At 40.9% G+C, this 22,770-nt stretch overlaps 2 protein-coding genes across 4 annotated transcripts in view; both read right to left on the bottom strand.

Annotated features, from left to right (window-relative positions):
- Window positions 1-1,666: 1,666 nt before the first annotated feature.
- On the bottom strand, window positions 1,667-15,770 carry LOC118452147 (dynactin associated protein). Of its 3 annotated transcripts, none has more exons than XM_035892957.1 (10): window positions 15,247-15,770; window positions 11,628-11,714; window positions 9,555-9,779; window positions 7,808-8,014; window positions 6,320-6,553; window positions 5,383-5,536; window positions 4,122-4,231; window positions 3,864-3,977; window positions 3,064-3,213; window positions 1,667-1,792 (listed from the first exon to the last, which is right to left on the bottom strand). In XM_035892957.1, exons 2-10 carry the CDS (start codon window positions 11,703-11,705, stop codon window positions 1,667-1,669), a joined length of 1,398 nt encoding a protein of 465 aa, XP_035748850.1. In that variant the 5' UTR covers window positions 11,706-11,714; window positions 15,247-15,770. The 3 variants fall into 3 exon arrangements, with proteins under 3 accessions (XP_035748850.1, XP_035748851.1, XP_035748852.1); XM_035892958.1 differs by lacking the exon at window positions 15,247-15,770 and adding an exon at window positions 12,580-12,599; XM_035892959.1 differs by lacking the exon at window positions 15,247-15,770 and having other exon boundaries at window positions 11,628-11,736.
- Window positions 15,771-17,376: 1,606 nt separating this feature from the next.
- Window positions 17,377-22,770, bottom strand: part of CUNH18orf54 (chromosome unknown C18orf54 homolog) — a 10,476-nt gene continuing 5,082 nt past the window's right edge. Inside the window, exons 4-7 of the mRNA XM_035892967.1 lie at window positions 22,131-22,239; window positions 20,592-20,723; window positions 19,095-19,168; window positions 17,377-18,210 (exon numbers count right to left, since the gene is read on the bottom strand). Of these exons, the coding sequence (XP_035748860.1) occupies window positions 18,087-18,210; window positions 19,095-19,168; window positions 20,592-20,723; window positions 22,131-22,239 (439 nt within the window). The 3' untranslated portion in view covers window positions 17,377-18,086. The remainder of the gene's footprint in view (window positions 18,211-19,094; window positions 19,169-20,591; window positions 20,724-22,130; window positions 22,240-22,770) is intronic.

Here is a 22,770-nt window from a genome sequence, read left to right on the forward strand (position 1 = left end):
CCTGCAAGAGGAGCACCCCGAGCTGCTGGGCTGTGCGCCCCAACCCGATGAAGCTGAAGAGGAAGATGACCTTCAGCTGGATTAAAGAGTAGCCAGGGGGTTACCGAGAGCCTTGATAAGAAATGAAGTTGAGTCCTGACTGCATATTTCACCAAATCCTTCTTTATTACGTAGTGATAATAAATCGGTAAACCACTTTGATCCTGATGGGATTTAAATCCCGTGAGGTAAGCGAGTATTTCCAGAGACAAAACCCACCCCAACAAATACCCTAACCCCTGGGAAAGGGCAAACGATCTGCTCGCCTCCCTGTTGCAGCCATCATAGAATAGAATCATGGAATCACTTTGGTTGGAAAAGACCTTTGAGATCATCGAGTCCAACCTCTAACCTACCCCTGCCATCCCACCACTAAACCCTGGCCCTCAGCACCTCATCTGCCCTTCTTTTAAATCCCCCCAGGGATCGGGACTCGACCACCTCCCTGGGCGGCCCCTTCCAGAGCCTGACAGCCCTTTGGGGAAGAAGTTTTTCCTAATGTCCAACCTAAACCTGCCCTGGCGCCAACCTGGCCTGGAATGTTCCCAGGGATGGGGCCTCCACCCCCTCTCTGGGCAACCCCTGCCAGGGTTTCAGCACCCTCACTGTGAAGAATTTCTGCCTTAGATTAGCTGCACAGACCCTGCCGGAGCTGCCGGTGACCCCACAGCGCTCACTGAGCATAGAATCACAGAATCATTTAGGTTGGAAAAGATCTTTCAGATCCCCAAGTCCACCCTTTAACCTACCCCTGCCATGCCACCACTCAACTTTGTCCCTAAGCACCTCATCTCTCCTTCTTTTAAATCCCCCCAGGGATGGGGACTCGACCCCTTCCCTGGGCAGCCCACTCCAGAGCCTGACAGCCCTTTATCCTGTTGGCTGTCATTAACTATTTACCCCAGAAGGCACAGGCACCAGAGGGTCACCAAAAAATGGCATGGACACCAGCCTGGGAAATCAGCTTGGCTGCTTTTCAGCCCCATGGTTTTGGGCTTCTTTCTCCCCACCTTTTGCGTGGGAAGCACCTAACGCAGAGCTTATCTGCTGCCGCGTCTGCATTCTGCCGGGAGCCTGGCCTCAACCGTTTCCTGCAAAAGCAGAGAGCAGCTTGGCGGCCGAGTCAGGGAGAGGAGTCACCCGCCTGAAATTCTACTACAGTGCCTCGCCGCGGGGGCTGCAGCCAGGGGAGGGAGGGCGAGCAGGACCGGAACGTACGATGAGCTCATCCCAGGGCTTACGACACGCGGCGCCTGGTTTGGGGACAGAGCGAGCTGGGGAAAGACGCTCTGCTGGCGCGCAGCCGCTGCTAGGTAAGAGCGCGGTCCGCGTGGCAGAAAATCAATGTCAGCTTCCGTGGCGTGAGGGAAGAGATACGGCGGGGTAGTGGATGTCATACAGAGCAAAAGGCCACTGTTGGTAAGAAATGACTTTAATTTACAAATCAAATTACACTGCACTATAAATAAAACATCATAAAATACAAAAAGAAAACAACTTTTTACAATTAATAACCCCATGTTCTTCTTCTTTCTGAACACCTCCTCTGGGTAAATAGCGAGAAAGGTACCAAAAAGAAACCTGGGGATCGTGGAAAAGTCTTGGAGCCACCAACCGCTAAGAGAGGTTATTTGCCTAATTTTTTGGCAGCCTTTGGGAACTTCTTAAACTCAGCCTGTTCCTTGAAAAAAAGCTGAGCAAGGATATGATCTGCTGTTGCACGGAAGTAGTCGTTCATACGAAGAGTCTCCAGCTAGGAGGAAACAGACAGTATTTTACACAGAATAATCACAGCTACCTGATCATTCTTACAGTATTAGCAATATGGGATGTTCAAGTGCACCTCAAACTCAAGATGAAAATGAATTAACATATCCAGAGGAGGGCTACTAAAATGCTGCGAGGGCTGGAGCCCCTCTGCTCTGAGGCCAGGCTGGGAGAGTTGGGGGTGTTCAGCCTGGAGAAGAGAAGGCTGTGGGCAGAGCTGAGTGCGGCCGGTCAGGGCTTCAAGGGGGCCCAGAGGAAAGGGGGGGACAAGCTTTTTAGTAGGGCCAGCTGGGACAGGACAAGGGGGGATGGTTTGAAACTGAAGCAGGGGAGGTTTAGACTGGATCTAAGGAAGAAATTCTTTCCAGTGAGGGTGGTGAAACCCTGGCAGGGGTTGCCCAGAGAGGGGGTGGAGGCCCCATCCCTGGGAACATTCCAGGCCAGGTTGGCCGGGGCTGTGAGCAACCTGATGTGGTTCAAGGTGTCCCTGCTCCTGCCGGGGGGTTGGGCTGGGTGACCTCTGGGGGTCCCTTCCCACCCAAAACATTCTGTGATTCTATGTCAGTGTATAACTAACGATGAGTCTTACCCTGGGCTAGCAAGATCACTGGGTACGTGTAGCCTTAGATAAATACAGCCTTGCTCTGGCCCCTAGGACACAGGCTCGTTCAAGGCTTACGAGGATCTCTCCCTTCTGTGGGTGCTCAGCCTGTGCAGACCCTCAGCCCGCCCAGTCTCCTCGAGGACAAGCCCCGTCTCTTCAACACCAGCGGTACCTCACGCACGGACACGATCTGAATTCCATCTCTTAACACACATACACCCACACGGGAACATGTCCCACCCCACCGCAGACCCTTTCTTTGCCTTCCCCACCTCCCGTTTCCATGTACAGAGTTTTGATAGGTGTTGCGTGCCGATCGTTCACACCGGCAGGGAATTTGCACTGTCAGTGTACTTGAGGTATTCTTAGAATGTCTTTCGAAAGGTGTGCACCAAAGCGTAAAGCTTACGTGCATGAGGAAAGCATAAGATTATGGACAGCTGAACATTTTTTTTTTTTTACTCCCCTTGCCCATATGAATTCTCACCTGGTTCCCTGTACTGATTTGCACTGTCAGTGTACTTGAGGTATTCTTAGATGTCTTTCGAAAGGTGTGCACCAAAGCGTAAAGCTTACGTGCATGAGGAAAGCATAAGATTATGGACAGCTGAACATTTTTTTTTTTTACTCCCCTTGCCCATATGAATTCTCACCTGGTTCCCTGTACTGTAGGCTAGAATCAAAAGCAAATCCTCCTCACAGACACTCTTGATATAATGCTGGGTTCCAACGGGGAAAAATATGACATCTCCGATGCCAATGTTGAAGTTGGCGGTGACTCCAGACGAGAGAATGACTCCAACCTGTTGCAAGTAAAGCAGCAATATTCAATGATGCCAATTTTGAGTGTGCTGTTACGGGATAAATACGCAGTGACGGTCCCAGCGCCGCCCTGCAATCAGCCAGCGTGGCATCAGTGCTTTCACTGAGACTCCAAAAAGGTAGAGGGGTCCTAGCCAAATTCCTGAGTAAGAACACGGTAAGTCCTCACAGCACGGACTCTCATCGTTCCATCTCAGTTACCTCTGCACTCCAAATTTGCACTGAGTGAAAAACATAACCAAATCCTCTACTCTAAATCTTAACGCTCACTACATTTTCTCTATTTATCTGTTCCTCAGAGGGGCTAAATCAAAAGGATCGCTTTTTCGTTTTGTACTCCCGGCATTCAGGAGGGTGGGGATTCCTGCCATAAGCGTGCGTGATTTTGCTGAACAACTCAACAAGAGGGGCAAACTCTGCTCTTTGTACAACGCTGCTTCACCCAGGCAGGCTTCCACAAACAGAACCAAGGTCGCAATTTTGTATGGAGAAGGAAAGTGGGGGCACTGAAAGCTTTGTGATACTGCTAGTTGTAGTATTATTAACCAGGGCTGGGAAGCAGTTGGCAGGTCTGTAACTGTGATACAGCCAAAACTCCCCTGGCTTATCCCTCACCGACGTAACGAATTACCTGTCCGCAGCCGCTAATGACGTAACCCATCTCATTAGCGTTGAAGTGGAAATGAGGCTGCCCCAGCCCGTTACTGAAGATCCGGAGAGTTGCTAAGGTAAGGGTATTTTCATGCTGAAAAGCAGAACAAAACTGTTCAGAAAACCATCCAAGTTCGTTAAATCCCTGTTATCCATGACAAAGCAGCCATGAACCCACACAAATTGCGTATTACGCCTTATGTCGAAGTAGCCACAGTATCCAACTGAAAGCACGTACCTTGTTCAGTGACTCACTAAAAATTTTTTCAGTTTCATTTAGTCCGGTGCCGTTTATGCGGTAGCGAGCCCACTGGAAGATTCCTCCTGGAAAAGGGTATTTTGCCGACCCTAAAACAGAGACAGCTAAATGAGCATTTCCGACAAGGTTTAGTTAGCGTTGCTTGTTGGCATATTGGCCAACTTCACGTCATGACGTACTAAGCTGGAGGCCTTGAATCTTATGAGCCTCTGGAACAAAAAAGAAAGCCCATTTAACTTGTCTGTCCTTCATGCATTGGACACTATACAATCTCCTCTACTGTATTTTTTGGTAGTCAGCTAATCATAATGAAAAACTGACTAGATTTTTTTCCATCCCAAATTGCTATCAAGAACAACACCCTTAAAAAACTTTCAGTATATTAATTCATGTTAACCTTTACGGCACTGACTGTAATTCACAATATTTTGTGAGGTAGTGCCAATGCAGAAGAACATTTTCGTCCAAGTGCAAAGCTTTTTGTCACACATCTGTTCTCCATGACCTCCATCGGCTGTGTGCCTATATTTGCTTTTTATAGCTTTTTGAATAGACTATAGCACTTGGAATTAAGTTTTGCTATCAATGTTTATTAGGTGCTCGCTGATGAGCACTAGCTCCAGGCTGTACGGAGGGTTGTTTAACACCGTTGCCGATAAACCAAACAGTGAATATGGTTCAACACTGTTTATGAAGCTGTATTTGTAAAAGAAAAGGGAGGACATAATTAGGTAAATGTTAAGGTATTTATCTGTTGACATTTCATATGCAAATGCAAGATATTCTAAGAAGCTCAGCACCAGCCACTCTCCAGCTAACCTGCTGCAGGGCTTCCTGGCCTATTAGATTTTAATTTCTGAATGAAAAGGTTAGGTTTAGGTTTTTGCTTAACTTCACAGTAGCAGGGAACACACCAGTCCTGGTTACATATATCAGTAGAGAACCTTGAGCTGGGAAGTATTTAGCTCATGCCCTGCTGCTTACTGGCATTCTTCTCTCATATGAACTGTTGCAGGTAGAAACGTTAAAATCAAAACTACTTTGAGATAAGAATCAGGTTATACCTCTTCAAATGGCAGCAATTAGATGTATTACCAATATATTTTTCATTTTATCTCCTTAAATTCTTATGATTTCTCTATATACTCTTTAACTCCTGTTTCAGTGACTCGATAGAGATCCCTTCCTCTCCCCCTCTAGAAACAGAGACCCCTTACATACAAAGTTCTTTGACGTGTACCTTTGAGATTGTAGAAGTACTGCCACACGAGGTTGTCCGGGGACTGCACGTAGGTAGCATTTTGTACAAGCTCATCTAAGTTTGGTGGGAGGTTAATTGCTTGATCTTCTGCTTGTTTCTTGAATGTTCTGATGAATTTAACTCCACCTTGTGGCTGCGGGACACACAATGCATATTAATTTGTCAGATATACCCAGCAAATTGTGGAATTAAAAATTTGCTTTGTTGAATATCCCACCTTAGTACCTGGTGGCAGACAAATTCTGCCTTGTGGACATACCTCATCTCTTTAATTGCCTCGCCCTGTCAATACACTATTTTCCTCCTTTGCTCTGCCCATCCTTTTCAGATACCACAGAGGTTTGGAGCAGAAGGGAAACTTGATCCATCTCCCATCAAACTGTTTCAGGGTGGGAAGGTCTACCACAGTTCTGTGGCTTGGACATGCAAATTCCTCGGATTCAGCAGAAACTCTGTGGCTGTACTGTTCCTCATGGGACACTGCCAACTAGTCAGTTCAAATAAGATCCATTTTAAGAAGGAGATAGACTTATCTGTAGCTACCTATGTGATCTTCTCATACCACAGAATTCATCAAGGGTCTATTGGGAAATTAGCTTTGGGCGTCACTGTGTTATTTTTCCCTTCCACCCTTGGAAATACAGAGGATCCTCCATGAACTGGGAATAAACGTGAAGAATGGAGGAGAAAAAGTTTTGTGGAGAGCGCATCATCATTTATTTCTCCTTGTGTATAAAGCAATGCAGAAGGTGGCACAGTGTTACACAAAGGACATGTGCACATCCTTCCACACCGATGGGACTAAAGAGAACAGCTGAGGTAGGGACGATCCTCTCCAGGAAATAGAGAGCGAGCCTGGACTGCCACGTTCATGTGTAGAAGAGTGGATAGAGGCTGGCCATCCTATCATACAGACCTTTAGTGCTCTAGCTGCTATATCCTCTGGGGTGGAGAAAAAGGCGTCATCTACATCCAAGGTCTGAAGTTCTTCATGTGTTGTAAAAAACAGCAAGAACACACAGTCTTCGGAGCCGACATTCTTTATCCAATGCACAGTGTTTCTAGGGAAGAAGACTACTTGACCAGCCGTGACGTTGTATGTGGTAACCACACTGTCATCTGCACCAATTACTCCAATCCAGGCAGTACCCTGTAACATAACCAGAAGTTAATGATCGTAATGCAAGTTTTCTCATTTAATCCATATGCAGCAAATCAGTAATTCAAATAACCTGAAGGCTGCTAGGACAAAACGGATCCTGATGCCCTCTCTAACAAGGCTTTGTGCCCTTAAATCTAGAATAGCCTTTTAATTGACAAAATTTTAGAAGTTTTAAGGAACACATGACAAATACACATTGCTCATACTTAAACCATTTCTTATTAAAGAGGCTGTGAACAGCTATAAAGGAGTCATCTTTGACCAAAAACTGCTGGAGAGAGGACCAGGTGTTTGTGGAATGCCATACTCCAAGGATGATCTTAATTATTCTTAGAAATAAATTAATGATTGAGATAAATCTAAGTACCTGTGCTTCCAAAGAAAGATCATTTTGTTTTCAAATTAATGTGCCATCTCGAATTCCTCACAGTGAGTTTCTATTCATCTCTTATTTTATTTTTACAGATTAGAAACTTGACGCTCAGGTGAGATAGGGCAAACCTTTTCACAGAAGATTTATTTGAGGGGTGGGGGAAAGGGAGAGGTGTTTGGTCTAGGAAAGAGAAGACTTTATGGGGACAAAACAGTCTTCCATGTATAAAAAGTTGTGAGAAAGAAAGATGATCTGAGAGTCTCCACAGCCAGGAGAGATAAACAAGGAGAAATTAGGATTTTTTTTTTTCTTGCAATAAACAAAAATGTTTTTGTCTACCAGTACAAACTTTCTAATGGTCTATGTGATGAAACAAGGGAGACAGCTGTTTTTTGATATTGTAATAGCTCCTCTGTTGAAGATTTTTAAAAACTGAACAAAATGGTCAGATATGCTTGAGGTATTCTTACCCTGCATCAATACAGGGGACGGAGCCAGAGGCTTTCTTAAGAACCTTAACAGTCCTTCACCGCTGTGATTCTATGATGGCTCTATAATATAATGACTTGTAATTAATCACTGTAAACACTTGGATAAGTACATAAAATTCTGTAACTTTCAGGTCTCCTCTGACCTCAGTTTTTATATTTCATTGGAAGCTACAGGTGTGTGGTCCTCTTGCAGGTAACAACATCTAACAGCCTGTTTCAAGCATCTCCATTTGAAAATGTTATTTCAAGCAAGAAAACTAATGTCATATGTCAATCAATGGTAATTCTTTTATTACCTGCCTATTATTTTTTTTTTACATATGTACATCTTCTATATATACACGATGCTTTAAGAAAGCTGAAATCATCTGATAATACCTGTAGCAGGTAGCCATGTTCATTGGCATTAAAATGCCAGTGGGGAGCCCGAAGCCCTTTGCTCTTGATCCGTAAGGTTCCAAAAGTCATTTTGGAGCCATGGCTATTAATACTTTTTCCAAATTCCATTTCTTCATCATTTTGATATTCATTTACATCCTTCCTGAATCTTGCCCACTGAATTTCACCACCTGGGTAGTTATATACCTGTAAAATTAGCGAGAGTGGAGAACTGTATTAATTCAGGACAGTGATAAGCAAACAATCCAAAAATATTTCAGAAAATTCTTGGTCAGGGCAGTATGGAGAGGAACTATTCCTTTTCTCAGTGAGGATTTTCTCTGTATGTATTTCAGTCTCTTTTCACAATCATTTATATTCTTCCTCATAGGAAGGGCCAGCTGCGTCAGGACAAGGGGTAATGGTTTTAAACTAAAACAGGGTAGGTTTAGACTAGATATAAGGAAGAAATTCTTTACAATGAGGGTGGTGAAACACTGGAACAGGTTGCCCAGAGAGGGGGTGGAGGCCCCATCCCTGGAAACATTCCAAGCCAGGTTGGACGGGGCTGGGAGCAACCTGATGTGGTTCAAGGTGTCCCTGCTCCTGCAGGGGGGTTGGGCTGGGTGACCTCTGGGGGTCCCTTCCATCCCAAAACATTCTATGATTCTGTGTCGTGATGTAATAGTATTGTTTCTACAAAAGAGAGATAAATAGCAATATCAAGAACAAAATTATCTGCTCCTCCTCTTTTTATGTCATTCTGGACTTTGATTTGGGAAATCAGTGACATATATGCTTAAACTTTTAGGCTGAAAACATTTAGAATGTTTCCTGAGGGAGACATTTTCTCGAATTTCTACGTTTCCAAACTATTCACACCTGAAACTATTCCTTTCCCAATATTTGTTCTGCCTCTGGAACATGTTTTGTACCTTAAAGGATCATCTTGCAGTGAGGAAGGGCACATTAAAAGGGTTGCTCTCCTCTTAAACACTTTTGTTTGCATTCTTAAAAACATTTGTTCCTTGAAAATTAATAACACAGTTAAATCTAACATGGAAACGTATCCAAATGGCTGTTGTCAGTTTGAAGTGCCCTACTATCTAATCTATCCTTTTCACTCTTTTGCTGAAAAGCAAAAATTAATCAGGAATTATTTTTTATCTAAGGATATCCTTAGAAGATAGAGTATGTCTTTAGAGTTTGCTCAAAGGTTATGTTTCTACAACTATCAAAATACACCAAAACAAACCCTACATAATTCCTAGGGCTTCATTACATTGTCAGTTAATTCATTTTAGCTCACTGAAACAAGCTCATGAGTTCACTTTTTCCCTTGCAACATAACAACGTGCTTGAATCCAGTCCTGAGAATGAAAAGGTTAGTGTGCTACTCAGCTTATATTAAAATTTGATCTTTCTGGGTTTGTTTCTCAGAATTTCATACTCTGTATTTTCAGAATCACACATAAAATGCTTGCCTTGTCTTGCAAGCCTAATTTGTTGGAGCAATTATGTAGGTCTCCAAGAGGCACTCCGGAGATCCATACCACTTCTAACATCTGTTATGAATTGGAGTGAAACACTGTCAGGAAGTTTGTGTCGCTCCCCATGGATTATAAAAGAAGCCTGGATAACAGGTTTAGACTGACCACCTAACACTTAAAAAATAGTTAGGTGACATCAATTTATTAAAGTTCTATTTATGATGCTAGAGTATCATTGCACAAGATGAAGAATTTACCTTTGATTTCCCCAGATGATTCAGGAACTGGAATTTGAAATCCACACTTTTTTCAGCTGGTTTCGAGGAAGATGCACCATCGTCTTTACCAACTGTCTCTTTTATAATGGCAGTGTTCTTTACATAGACCAAGGACAGGGTCAGCACTCCTATCACGGTGGTGATAACACAGGCCAACAGGCAAACTAGAAAGACTTTCATTAGGGACCAGCTGCCTTTTCTTTCCTGAAATTAATAAAAAGCCCCCCCAAAAACAAAAAAAGAAAGCTTTATTAGATCTAACACACAGGACAAAAGTTTGTGATAGTTCTTTTTTAATCAAAACAATACACCTTTCAGAAACACAGGTATAGCCAAATTACTGGGCCCAGTACAGGGAAACCTTATAGAGCATGTTATGAGATTGTTGCTGTCCTTCCGTTATTTCATCAAGTAAAAGCACATCTTCATCATCCCGAGGTCTTAGAAATGCGTCAAGACCTTTTTTCATTGCTGTTTCCAATCTATACCACAAAACTCCAAAGACCTGTAGCATCAAGCCATGGCAAACCTTCAGCTCTGGGACAGAAATGCTGCCCCTGCTTTACATCACATCTGAGACAGCCCAGCTCCCTGGCAGTGGAGAAGTCAGGGCAGAGTGGGGAAATTTCATCTGTACCATCTGCTCTGGGCATCTTTTTTTTTACTGTAAATGCCCTTCGTGGACATTCAGGCCTCTGGAGGAGGGTGAAAGGGAGAAGCAGCTGGGCACACAGAAGCACACAAGTTCTTTATAGAAGGCCAAGGCACTTCTGGCACCATGAAGCACCACCTTGGTGAGGATGTTCAGTGTTTCCTGTCTCTTAAGGACTTTTGCTGCTGAAGTTGCAGCTTGAGATGAATAGAGACTGTGTTCTCTGGCCCAAATTTTAAAACTCTCTACTGATTCTGGATGCAGAGCTTGAGCTACCTTTTAAAAGTCTGATTTTTCAGAAGGTGAGTGCCTGAAAATGAGCTACAAATGTTGATTTCTTACGGTGGACAAATCTATTTCTTAAGCTGGATTTCTTAATCTATTTGACAAATGCTCTTTACAAATACATTTCCTTTGCCAGCAGAAAAGTGCTCAAAATCCCACCCTATTCTATTCAATAATAGTCTTTTCTTCAGTTTAAGTAACTCCCTTTTTAAAGCTTGCTTGCCAGCAGAAAAGTGCTCAAAATCTCACCCTATTCTATTCAATAATAGTCTTCAGTTTAAGTAACTCCCTTTTTAAAGCTTGTGTTCAATGAAATATCACGACAGTGATATCAGACCACAGAGTCTCATCAGAGAACAAGGCTTTATAGTGAAATGCATTAGAAATCCCCGTTTTCCAGATTTGAAGGACTTTTTATTTACAGCATTTTCACAGCAGCGGCACCAATTCAATAATTATTTTTGAAGTTGAAAGAATGCTGTACATATTTCATAATAACAGCGAATACAGAACATTCAACCTCAGCACAACTGTGTGGAGTGAGTTACGTTGTTCTAGCCTTGCTAGACTTATAGCCAAGAAGCAGCACTGTGCTGACTGCAAACGAATGTAACGGCTGATGAGTGATATGCCAAACTCTTATTGCATGAAATTAATTCAAATCCCAAGAAGCAAAAAGTTTAATGGGAAAATTACTGAGAATTACTTTTCTCAAGGGCAAAAAAAAAAAAAAAAAGATGAAACAGTACTCTACATTGTAACTCAGTAGAGATACTAAACATTACCACAAGATGAGCTTTTAAGTAGCTCTGTCTGTTAAAATCAATGGGGAATCCTCCAAAGATAATTACTTTGTCCAGTAGTTACTGGATAAAGAATTTAGCTATTAACTTAAGTGGGGCCAGGGAATTATGTCTCACAGTTCAGATCTGAGCTAGCGCACGTGGAGCTATGCATCTTAGGACCTCAGCACCTGTAGCCCTTGAGAGCTTTGATTTTTTTCAAGACCTTCTTAATAGTATAAGATTAGGCCATATTACAAAACAAGGGTTTAACCTTCAGACTGACTCTGTTAATAATGTTTTGATAGCACTGTGAAAGAAAATGACTGGTACCTCTTTCTTTGGCCACTCTTTTCTTTTCGAAGAACTTTCTATGGTCTCTCCATGCATTTCAAATGCCTGGTTATCCATTTAGTAAAGCTGAAATAGATAAGTCCACAGAAGACAAGAAAAACATAGAAACGAAAGAATGTTAATTCCAGTATGTGCTCAGTTATGTTACAGTGTCCAGGGAAGTGACTCATCTTCATAGTAACGCTAATGGTATTTAGCGCAGTACCATTGTGCAGCAGTGTGATGCAATACAAATAATTTTTCTTCACTAAACGACGATAGAAAGGTCTGACAACTTCCACATTCAGATTTAACATTATTCATGTATCACATGAACCCTAAGACACAACATGACAATGAGATACAGTCTGAACTATTAAATACTTACGGGAAAAAACCCCAGAGATCATTTGGTTCTTCTACCTATGCTAAGGACCTAATATATTTAAATTACAGTTTTAACTGTTGTGTAATCTACTTTCAAAACCACAAAACCAGTTGAGGTTCCAGAACTTCTCTGGCAACCCATTTTCCCGCTTGCATGTCATTATTGTTAAAAAGGTTTTCACAAGCCTAAGTCACTCTTGCTGCAACAGAACTGTTACATTTTACCCTCCCACAATGGACCTGACTACACAAGAAATGCCCTACCAGGGGAGACCAACAGTACATCCAGCCCTGTTTTTTCTCTGACAGGACCTTAGGAGATGAGAAGGGAGAAGATGGCCTGGCTCCTATTTCCAGGTTACACCTTTGATACTTTACAAGCACACATAACTGTCGGATGAGAGATGCTAGAGGAAATAGCCTCTTCCCTTTAGATTTCATTCTGTGAAAAACTCCATAACTTAGACAAAGTCTTTTCTGAACCTGCTGATACTCCCTGATGTCCTAAGTTTACTGCTTGCGGGTTAAAACAAGAGTGCTTCTCAGTCCTAAACAGGTCTCCTACCAGCTTCCTCAAGGCCTCCTACGCTTCTGCGTTGTGGGATCTGAGCAACGACAAGCACACGCTCCCCTCTCCAAGCTGAGGGTCCCAGCCTTTTTAGTCTCCCTGTTAGGCAGCTCTTCCATCTCTGTGATCATTTCAGTCGCTCTCCTCTGGATCTTCTCTAACTCCACCATATTATGAAAATAAAGAATAGCAATAGACTTCATTCTTAACTGCTCTCCGAGTACTGATCTCCACCCATCTTTACACTTCCCTAACAAGAATTTAATATAGATTATGATGCCTTGTTTTGAGGCACACAAGTGTTAAACGTTGCTACCCAGTCATAAAAAGGAAACGGTTTGTGTAACACAACCGTGTGTGCAATGACCTCCCTCCCCCGCCCCATTTCCTTGATATATTCCATGTTTGATTATGTACTTCTGAACTTCTAGGAAACAAAGGGTAAGCTTATTGCCCTATAATCCTTTGATATCATTTAGCTGACTTTTTGTTAAACATTACTTTGCTAGTCCCATTTCCAGACCCTTGTGGGACTGCACTGAGTTCTAAACATTACTGATAACTCCAAGATAGCTTCAGCCATTTCTCCGAGAGCTCGGCGTTAATGCCGGTAGGCGTAGTCCCCTGAACACAGGTAGCTTGTGTAAGAGCGATCAGTCGTGTTTTCCCTCTCGTAATCTGAGTTTTTTCCACTGCTCATTGTCATTGATGTTTTAAGTAAACATTGTACCTTCGCTGACATAATTTATTACTCTCTGCAGGGTGGTCATGGATCAAAATTTTCCTTCTATCAGTAAGGGACTTGTTGTTTGAGATCATAAGCAATAAGGAACTTTTGGGTTAGTTTATTATCTTCGACAGCTTTTCTTCCTTGTGATTTTTGTGCTTTGGATGTTCCAAAAAGCACAGAAGTCCAAGATGACTCATCTTTAGGGACAATTCTAGCTATTTCCATTGTGCTTCTGTCTTGAAGACATATTACACTTATTTTCACTGTTCCATATTAGGATATCCTGTGACTATAGCTTAAATATACATATTTTTATGAACTGCCAAACTCCTGAGCACTTTTTCCTAGACTTTTTTTCACAGGACTTCGCAAACAGATCTTTGAATTTCTTATAGTTGCATTTTTCTACTCTTTTTTTCCATTCTAAAAATTTTGAAAACCTTCTAGGAAAATTCTTTTATTAACCTCCACCTTCTGCACCAAAACCTGACATCATCCTAGTCTAAAAATACTCTGGATACTCTGTATTCAATTTATTTTTGCCAACAAACATTTGGTTAACTCCTCAAGGCAAATTATTCTGTCAGTCACTTACAAAAATGTTCTTTCCATCTTATCCTTCTTGGTTTGGTGGTTTTAATGGCAGGTCCTCAACATAACAGCATTTCTCTCCTTATATTATCATAAAGATACTTTTAACAGATTATATCCCTCTGTATTCTAGACTTCAACACAAAGGTAATATTCATAGAGAAACATATCTTCCCTCTCCTTTTTTTCAGGAGCCACCTCCACTTCTTTTTTTCCTGTATTAATAAAAAATGAAATATCCCACCAAGCAAACATTTACGTCACCTAAATCACAACTGTGTATAGAACCTTGTACATTCTTCCATTTAGTTTCCATAGAGCCTACATGACTATAGACACCTTAAGTGTTAAGCAGACATATTCACTATCCTGTTTTGCATATTGCTTCAATCCTTTTTATAAAAACCCTGTATCCACGGTTACTATGCCTCTGGTCACCTCTCCACTGATAACACATTCTTTTGCCATCAGTGCCCATTCATTCTAGCTTAAAGCCTTCCTTCCTAAGTTGGTAAGCCTAAACTTAAAGCAGCACTTATTTTTCCTTATGAGATAGAACCCATGTCTCCTCAGCAGTCCTTTTTTTTCTGTTCTGGAAAAGCTGTGAAAGCTCAGCCATTCAAACTGGCAACAGCGGGATCAGGTCAATTAAAATTAATGACAAGTTTTTTCTTATTTCCCTTTGACAGCAAGTCTCTACACAGTGAGAGACATACTCAAAATATTTGGTCCACTTTACAGTTGGTAAGGACATAAAAATTAAAAACCACGTTAAATCACAGAATCCATGATCAACAAGAAAGAAAAGATACATCACAGTTTTCAAGGGCTTCACAATTCCAGATACCTTTTTTTATATATATGTGAAAATCCATAAGCATCTCTTGGAAAACAAATACAACTGCACTGGTGGTGTCAGAGGTATGTAGGAAAATGATTAATAGGTTGATAATGAGCAACTATGGGGTTTGCAGTTTTTCCATACAACTGCACTGGTGGTGTCAGAGTTATGTAGGAAAATGATTAATGATAATGAGCAACTATGGGGTTTGCAGTTTTTCAGACAGACTTTTTCAGACTAAACCAGGTATAAACTCTAGTCAAATTAACCCTCTGCTGGCAGCACCATTAGTCTTCATGATATCTGGAGCCTGAAATTAAGTTTTCCTACATCAGCACCTAATGCAAATCTGTTACAGAGAAAAAGATAACTGCAGCATACAGTCATTCCATTTCAAGACCAGTATCACAATAGACTCTTTCATTAAGCCTTTAAAGGGCAAAATCCCCTGAGACAAAAATCCCATCTATTTTCCTCCCACCATGCCAAATCACAGTCTTACCACGGACAGGATCTTCACTAGTTTTAGGAACACGATATGTGTCTTCATCAAAGCCTTTACTTCCCTCAGCTCCGTTTTACTGATATATATACACTGTAATTCAGGAAGTGCCCTCCTCATAAAAGATTTCCTGTATATGCAAATACATAGGATCACAAGTACTTGTGTCCATCCTTAGCAAACAGTTTTTTTTGATTTGCTGAGAAACGGTGACTCTCCTCCTATCTATTCCTGCTATTTTATTTTAGTATTTCCTCCAAATCCTGGTCTCTGTCTTTCTGCCTTTTTGTTTTTCCCCACCGCAGAAGACCATAGTTCAATCAAATTCTGTTCCTCTGATCTAGCCTCAAGGACAAGAACATCACTGGCACCTTGGATATAGCAATTACTTTTGTTTAGTACTTGATTTACATATTCTGTTATTTTTCCTGAGTGGCAACTTCTTTATTCTAACTTAGAAGCAAATAATATTCGGGCCATAATTGCAAGAACTGACTGGTGTATACAACCAAAAAGTCACTTTTTTCTGTTGATACTAAAGGGGGATTTGATCCCTTGTAAACACTCTTTTAATGGCCATAAAAATCTTGACAGCATTTAAAAAAATTTTTTTATGCGAAACCAGTTGTCTCCACTTACTGACTAGTGGTGTTTTATCGGGGTTTTTTTAATGATTTTATTCTGTTCTTATTTGGATTTTATTGTTTACAATTAGAAAGTGTCACTCATTTGTTGCTTAGTTTCACATGCTTAAGGTATTTTTATCTTGTTCAGTACAGTACCTCACACAGTAGAGGTTATCCATGATCAAAGCCTTTCATATCTGGCCCATAATAAAGTTAGTAAATACAAACATTCAGTAATGTCCACAATACTTTTAGTTATCATGTAGGCCTGTGTGCCATAAAAAAAGTTGTGCTGAAATTCTCCAAAGTACATTAAACTGATAAAGGAGAAATACCTGGGGCTAATAAAAAAAAAAACCCAAAGAATAAGGAATCTCACAGATATGGTTAAGTATGAGGATTCTCCAAGGGGGAATTAATGGAAGAGACTTTCTAAATTTCAAGTCCATCTTGCTTGTGCTGCCAGCACCCCGAGGGGTATCAGTACACCTGGGTGAATAAATCTGTGAGCTATTGAGGCACATGCCCCTTCAGAAACAGGAGAGCTACGACAGCTTAGGCAGTGCCACGCGAGTTGTGCTGAGACTGAGGCGTACCAGCTCAAATGACACAGCATACACAGACTATGCGGAACTACCGACACATGGCATCCATAGTGCAAAAATAGAGCAACTTCATTGGGATCCACACTCAGACATGTGTGATATCAGGAAAAAACCCTCATCTTTCCTTGCACATCTGAATTCCTTTGATAAAGTGACCTCTGGCAAGCAGATACTGTCTTAATACAGACAACAGTTACACCCACAGTATCATCTGGTTTGTACAATCATGTCTCAGCAATGCAAGGCTTTATAAAAACTTCTACAAGAAAGTCTTTGAGAGGCGTAATTTCGTTTTCTGTACTCTGATTTCAGATCTAGCTCTAAGCATTTGGGAAACACGAATAAAAGTCTCTGAAATACATTATTACGTATTACTTATGATCTACCCATGTTCTCATGATGCCATGACAGTCATAAAATGAAGTAATTTATCTCTCTACTTACTAATTCTTAACAGGAAGATGGGAGAAATATATAGCTAATCTTCCTTCTACTTTTTCTTCTGGTTTCTATTTGATTTCTCAGAGTCAGTCCATGCTCAGGTACCTGCTTTCTCACATGTACCTATAAATATCCAGATGAAGAGGAAACAGTTCACTAAGAAGGCAAGTTACCATACTTTGTTTGCTGACAGCATAAAATGCTAGGCTACATCATATAAGCCTCAGAAGAGGTACAAAAAGGCTTCTTTCAAACTGTTGTGTCAATAGACTTCAATTCACAACTCAAATTACTACTTACAGCTTTCCTCTTTGTCTCTCAATTTGCTGCTGCCAAATGGGATGAGTCCTACTCCTCTCTCCCCTACACAAGCTCCAGCGACTGTCAGTGGCTTTCACGAGCTAATTCTATTCCGTTATGCTGAAAAAAATTACTTCTCTGCCTATTTAGGCCCCCTGAAGGATTTTATATGCTCTAAAGGTAAGAACAAGGCCAAGGAAAATGGAAGGGAGGTTAGGACTTCCCAGTAACAGTGACAACCAGCTGTTGGATCAGTTCAGCTGAAACACATTCCGTGCTCCTAAAGAGGATGCCTCTAAACCAGAGCCTTCTCTCCCCAAAGAGCCAGGCTTTGCTAGAATATGAAAGGGAGAACAATTCAAAAAGGCTTCAGACACTTTTTGATACAATATATTTGGTAAGTTTGTGGTCAGGGAACAAGGAGCATACAATTTCATCAACTGAAGTCCTGTAGAAGGAACAACACTGAAAATATTATGTAATTATATTATTACTAAACCTTCCTGCTTGACTTTACACATGATATTGAGCTCCTCCTACTTCTAACAGCCCCTGTAAGGAAGTAATGATGAGAATTGGCCAAATAGTTTATGTTTTTGTCAATTTTTATAAACAGATTCTTCCAAAAAAATGTTCACGTTATTTTAATTAAATAGTCTTTAAAGAGTGATCTCTCCTGTCACATTGTTAGATCCTACTGGAAGCACTAATATTAAATTAAGCTTTGAAGTAATTAATGAAAAGAACAGATATGTACAGAAATACCAAATACAACATTTTTGAGAGCATGCACTAGTTCAGCTTTCAAAAAAGTTTGACTGGTGGGCAGGCTGACAGATTGTTTAAATTACACAATATTCAAATACTCTTAGTTATCAGCTTCACAGATTATTTTTTTTTCTTGTTTATCTTCTTCATGATCATCGGTCTGCTCTTGTTGGTTACTGTTGTCTTCAACAAGACTTTTAAGACGTGACAAATGATGTAAAGCCCTAGATTAGGAAAAAAGAAAACTTTAACAACTGTGTATGTATTGCTGTTTACATTTATCACAAAGTGATGTTGATTTCTTACAAACAGCTTAACAGTTTGAACTTTATTATATACAGTTTACATCTATGTCTAACTGTTCCACTTACTCTGTTTTAGAGATTATAAAATACACAAAGACTTTTTTAAAAAGATAAAACAATTTTTGGAACTGAAATTTTAAATAAGTCTTCTCCAACACAGCTGCTTACACACAGTTTCTATTAAATTATTACAGAAGGGGTATTTAAGACAGGATGCTAAGCACTGCAAAACATCATGTTATAAAAAAGTATATCAATACTGAAAGTTACTGGATTTTTTAGATTTAAATCCTTCCATTTTACATTACAGTATAAAACTACACTGCGACAGAGTGTTATGTAGAACACTTGTTTCAACAATAGAGCCCTGTTTTCCATTCTGCCTTTTCTCAAACTTATTATTTCTTTAGTCACTTACAACTCTTCAGTAGGACTCTGCTGATTTCATTAATAAAAGGCTTTCTAGCAATTATTTTCCCCACTATAGTGAAAAAAGTAAGGAGATACTTTGTCCCCCGTTACAAATTTCTCCAAGTTTGATTATTTTATAGTCCATATATGCCGTCGCACTAATTAATGTATTGATAGAGATGAAATACAAACATTGAGTCACAGAGTGCATCTCTGCAGCCTTTCACTAGATACTTCTCTGCTCCATGAACTGCCATGTTTTTAATTATTCACTACTGGCTTATTCTTAACAAAGTTTCCAGATCACATGATAACTCTCCCAGCTAATTTATCATTCCTTTTCTGCACCTTCCAAAAACAGTGAAAAGTCAGAAAAATCAATGGTCACTTACTTCTGAATAGAATTAGTAAGAGGGATTATCTCGCTGTCACACAGTTTTAGTTCAGCCTCTGCTTTTTCAGAAAGCTAAAAATTGTTAAAACAAAAAAATTGTTAACTGAGGGAAGGAAAAGTAGCTGAAAATGACAAGAAACATGGAATTTTGAAAGCACATTGCATTGGAAAGTATTGCCAACTATTTTATAGCATCATAAAGTAATTCAGGTTGGGAGGGACCTCAGGAGGTGGGCTCCTGCTCAAAGCAGAGGCAGCTACACAGTTACAGCAGGTTGCTCAGGGCTTTATTCAGTCAAATCTTGAAAAGCTCCACAGATGGAGACATCTTCTCTCAAACAACTTGTTCCAGTGCTTGGCTCTCTTCAGGGTTAAAAAGTTTCTCCCAGTGCCCAGTGTGAGCCTCCTGTTTCAATTTATGCCTGTTTCTCATCCTTCTACCACACACAACTATGAAGACCCTGGCTCTATCTTCCTGATGCCCTCCTCTCAGGTGCAGGAAGACTTCCTGTTAGGGCCCCCAAAGCTTTTTGTCCAGCCTGAGCAAGCCCAGTTCTCTCAGCTGCCTCCCCCCCCCCCCCCCACAGAGGGACAATCGGCTCTCTTGATCCATTGACTTGTGCTCCAGTCCACATAGCCCATGCCCTGCTGTTCCTCCTTTGCTGCCAGGGCACACAGATGGCTCACGTTCAGCTTGTACCTACACCAAGACCTCTCGGGCATTTTCCATGGAGCAGCCCCCTATAGCCAGACAGTCCCCAGCCCGTGTTGCTGTGAGGGTTTCTTCCTTCCCAGGTGCAAGGCCTTGCATTTGCCTCTGCTGAATTTCAGGAGAATCCTGTTGGCCCATTCCCCAGCCTGCCCTGATCTGTAGGGTTTAAGAACTGTATGCAAGCAACATTATGGAATAGGTAAAAAGACAAAGTCTATGAAATCATTTTGAAACAAGAGTGCCACAAAATACCAGTTTACCGATGGCAAAGGAGGCAAGGACAGAGCATTTGAGAAGGTCTAGCTTTTTAAAAATTTGGCACATGCCCCTGAAAGCCTAGAATTAACAGGAATATGACCAACTTTTCCAACAAGACAACTTCTCCAGAGCACAGCTATTGCTAGAGCAGCAGAGGAGGGCAGAGCCCGCTCTCTCAGGGCAGGATCACCTGAAACATCGCCATCTCCTGGTGTACAAGCATCGCTTGCTGCAGCACCGCTGAGGCCACTGCTGAGTTGTGGACCTGCTACCCAGGGCCCCTGCGAACAGGCCACAGCATAAGGTAGCACAGAGCCTCCAGTTTGCAGCAGCAACAAGACACAGGGGATTTAGGGCACAGCAGTCTTGAGCATCTGCTCCTGATGCAAACTGGATTGAATCTGATGGCAGTGCTCTAAGATGACTGGAAACCAAGTCTATAAAAGGACTAACAGTTTATCTCAGAAACATACACAGCACACAGATTTTGAGACAAGATGCAGCATAAGGAAACTGACTACTCACTTTTTCAAACTCTTCCTTTTGCTCAGCAGTTTCATTCTGGCTTAAACTTCCCTGCATTGCTTGAAGTTTAAACAACATTAGCTTCAAGGCTTCAAGGGGCCTGTGATGATGACCTCCAGAAAAATTATTTTCCTAAACCAAAACCCAAAGAATCTGTTGAGCTTGCAGTGTACTGCAGTGCACATAAATGAAAACAAAATAAAGCCAAACAATTTCCAAGGTTTCCCTGAAACAGCTTGAAGGCTACTTTCTGTAAGTGTTTCTCTCTACCTGTTCTTTAAAGGTCTATTTATAAGTGGTACTTGTACGATCCTACTGGTCCATCTTAATTTATGCCACAGTACGGTCAGTGTAAACACATAGATTGTTAGGAAGACGTGAAGCAACACAGAAAGGCCTCAGCCCTGGCTTGTGTAAAATCATTCAAGAATATTAAGACTGTCAGTCCTCATAATGCTATGACAGCAGTGCTGGAACATGTTTCAACATTTCATAACTGACAGAGCAAGTAAGCTTCCTTAATGATAAGCATAGATTTATTCATATAATCAGCATCTATACAATATCTGCTCATTCTATAATCAAAAAAGCAAATTAACTCAAGGTGACAAAAATTTGTGGATAATCTAGAAACACTAATGTCTAGAACTGTCTGATGATCTGACAGAATGGGAAGCATGAAGGATGAAATACAGTGAAGCACCATTCATCAGACAGAACAATTTGAATTACTCGTGCACATCATTAGGTTCTGTGTCAATTAACTCCTTAGGTAAACAGAGGTATGCATCACAGTGGAAAAACTTAAAGGGTAATGCTCCGTTTAGTACAAGATGGGAAAACAGGATCTTAGACCAGTTAAGATTCAAGGACAATAGGGCAGACAGTAAAGGAAACGTACCAGTACGTAAACTAATAGTATGCCTTTCAACTAGAATATTGGGCTGAGTGCTCATCTCCCAAGCTGAGAAAAGGATAAAGGGTTCATATAATCAAAATGAAAGACTGAACAATAAGACTGTCAAGAAGGTGGTCAATATGTAAGAATGGGAATAAAATAATGAATAATCAAGAGTAAATTCAATCCATTATGTAATTCCAGTGCAACAGCATAAGTAATAAGAAATAATATTACTTAACTTACCTCTTGAACTTGACTCATACCCAACAGTACCTCAGCCAGGCTAGGAAATTTGTAGCATTTAATACATCGATAACAAAAAAGTTCTTCCCCGTTACTCGAGGCAGGAAAATTATTATTTAAACAAAACATGCAGTGTAAAGGTCAAACTATTACTAAGCAAAGCATTCTGTAGTTAAGCGCTTTCTTAATCATAGTTGTGACCAAGGGTTAGATTATAGGATTTAATAACTGTATGAATTCATCATGCTCAAGTATGACTAAACTTCTGCAGTTAGATTTTCTACTTCACGTATTATAGAAGAATTAATAACAGCTTACAGGTATTCCCCCTTCCAATATTTACCAGCCTTACATATTTTGGGCACTCTCAGAAATAAACACTCAATTCTACTGACCTGATTTTTGTCATTTAAGCAGTCTTCCAAGAACTTATGTATGATATCTGCCTTGGGGAATGGTACAGCATTCTCCATGTCCTCACAGCACACAGGCACTAGTGGTTTCCTAAACCAACATTAAACATGCAATGGAGAATAACAACAAGTTAATAAGCTAAAATAATTGTTTTAGGATATAGTCATTATGATGAAACCAGATAATACTGCACCAGTGCAACACCAAGGGGGCACTGAGTAGTCCCATCAGCACGTTGGCATATGCATGAGAAACACACCACTTTTTTTCCAGTTTTGCCAGTATAACCAAGACCTGGGTAGCCACAAAAATCAACTAAAAAAAGGTAAGATAAGGACTTCTTAGCTGTAATTTATTACACATAGGTGTTTTTCTTACATCTGGGTTCTCCTCCATTAATATTCAACATCTAAAGAGAGAGAGTTACCTTCTGCTTACTCACCTCTAAGTCTTCTACAGTCTCTAAGGTATTTTAATTCAAAGCAAGTAGTCTTACAGAAAGAGATGCATAATGCAGCCCAATTTCCAGTGATGTTCTCCTACGTGGGGTTTCTGGTGGCTAGCAGGAGACTAGGCTATTAGCCTCTCCCCCAACAGGAGCATGAATAGTACCATTTAAAT

Source organism: Egretta garzetta, unplaced genomic scaffold (genome assembly GCF_000687185.1).
Source record: "Egretta garzetta isolate BGI_Z169 unplaced genomic scaffold, ASM68718v1 scaffold384, whole genome shotgun sequence".
In the NCBI taxonomy this organism is placed as follows: domain Eukaryota; kingdom Metazoa; phylum Chordata; class Aves; order Pelecaniformes; family Ardeidae; genus Egretta; species Egretta garzetta.

What these genes read in the sequence shown, in the direction of transcription:
- LOC118452147 (XM_035892957.1), bottom strand. Translation starts at nt 11,705, where the DNA reads ATGGATAACCAGGCATTTGAAATGCATGGAGAGACCATAGAAAGTTCT. An exon ending in GTACTTCTACAATCTCAAAG is followed by an intron (nt 4,232 to 5,382) that starts GTACACGTCAAA and finishes TCTCTGTTTTAG; the next exon opens with GGTCGGCAAAATACCCTTTT. An exon ending in CCTACAGTACAGGGAACCAG is followed by an intron (nt 1,793 to 3,063) that starts GTGAGAATTCAT and finishes GTTTCCTCCTAG; the next exon opens with CTGGAGACTCTTCGTATGAA.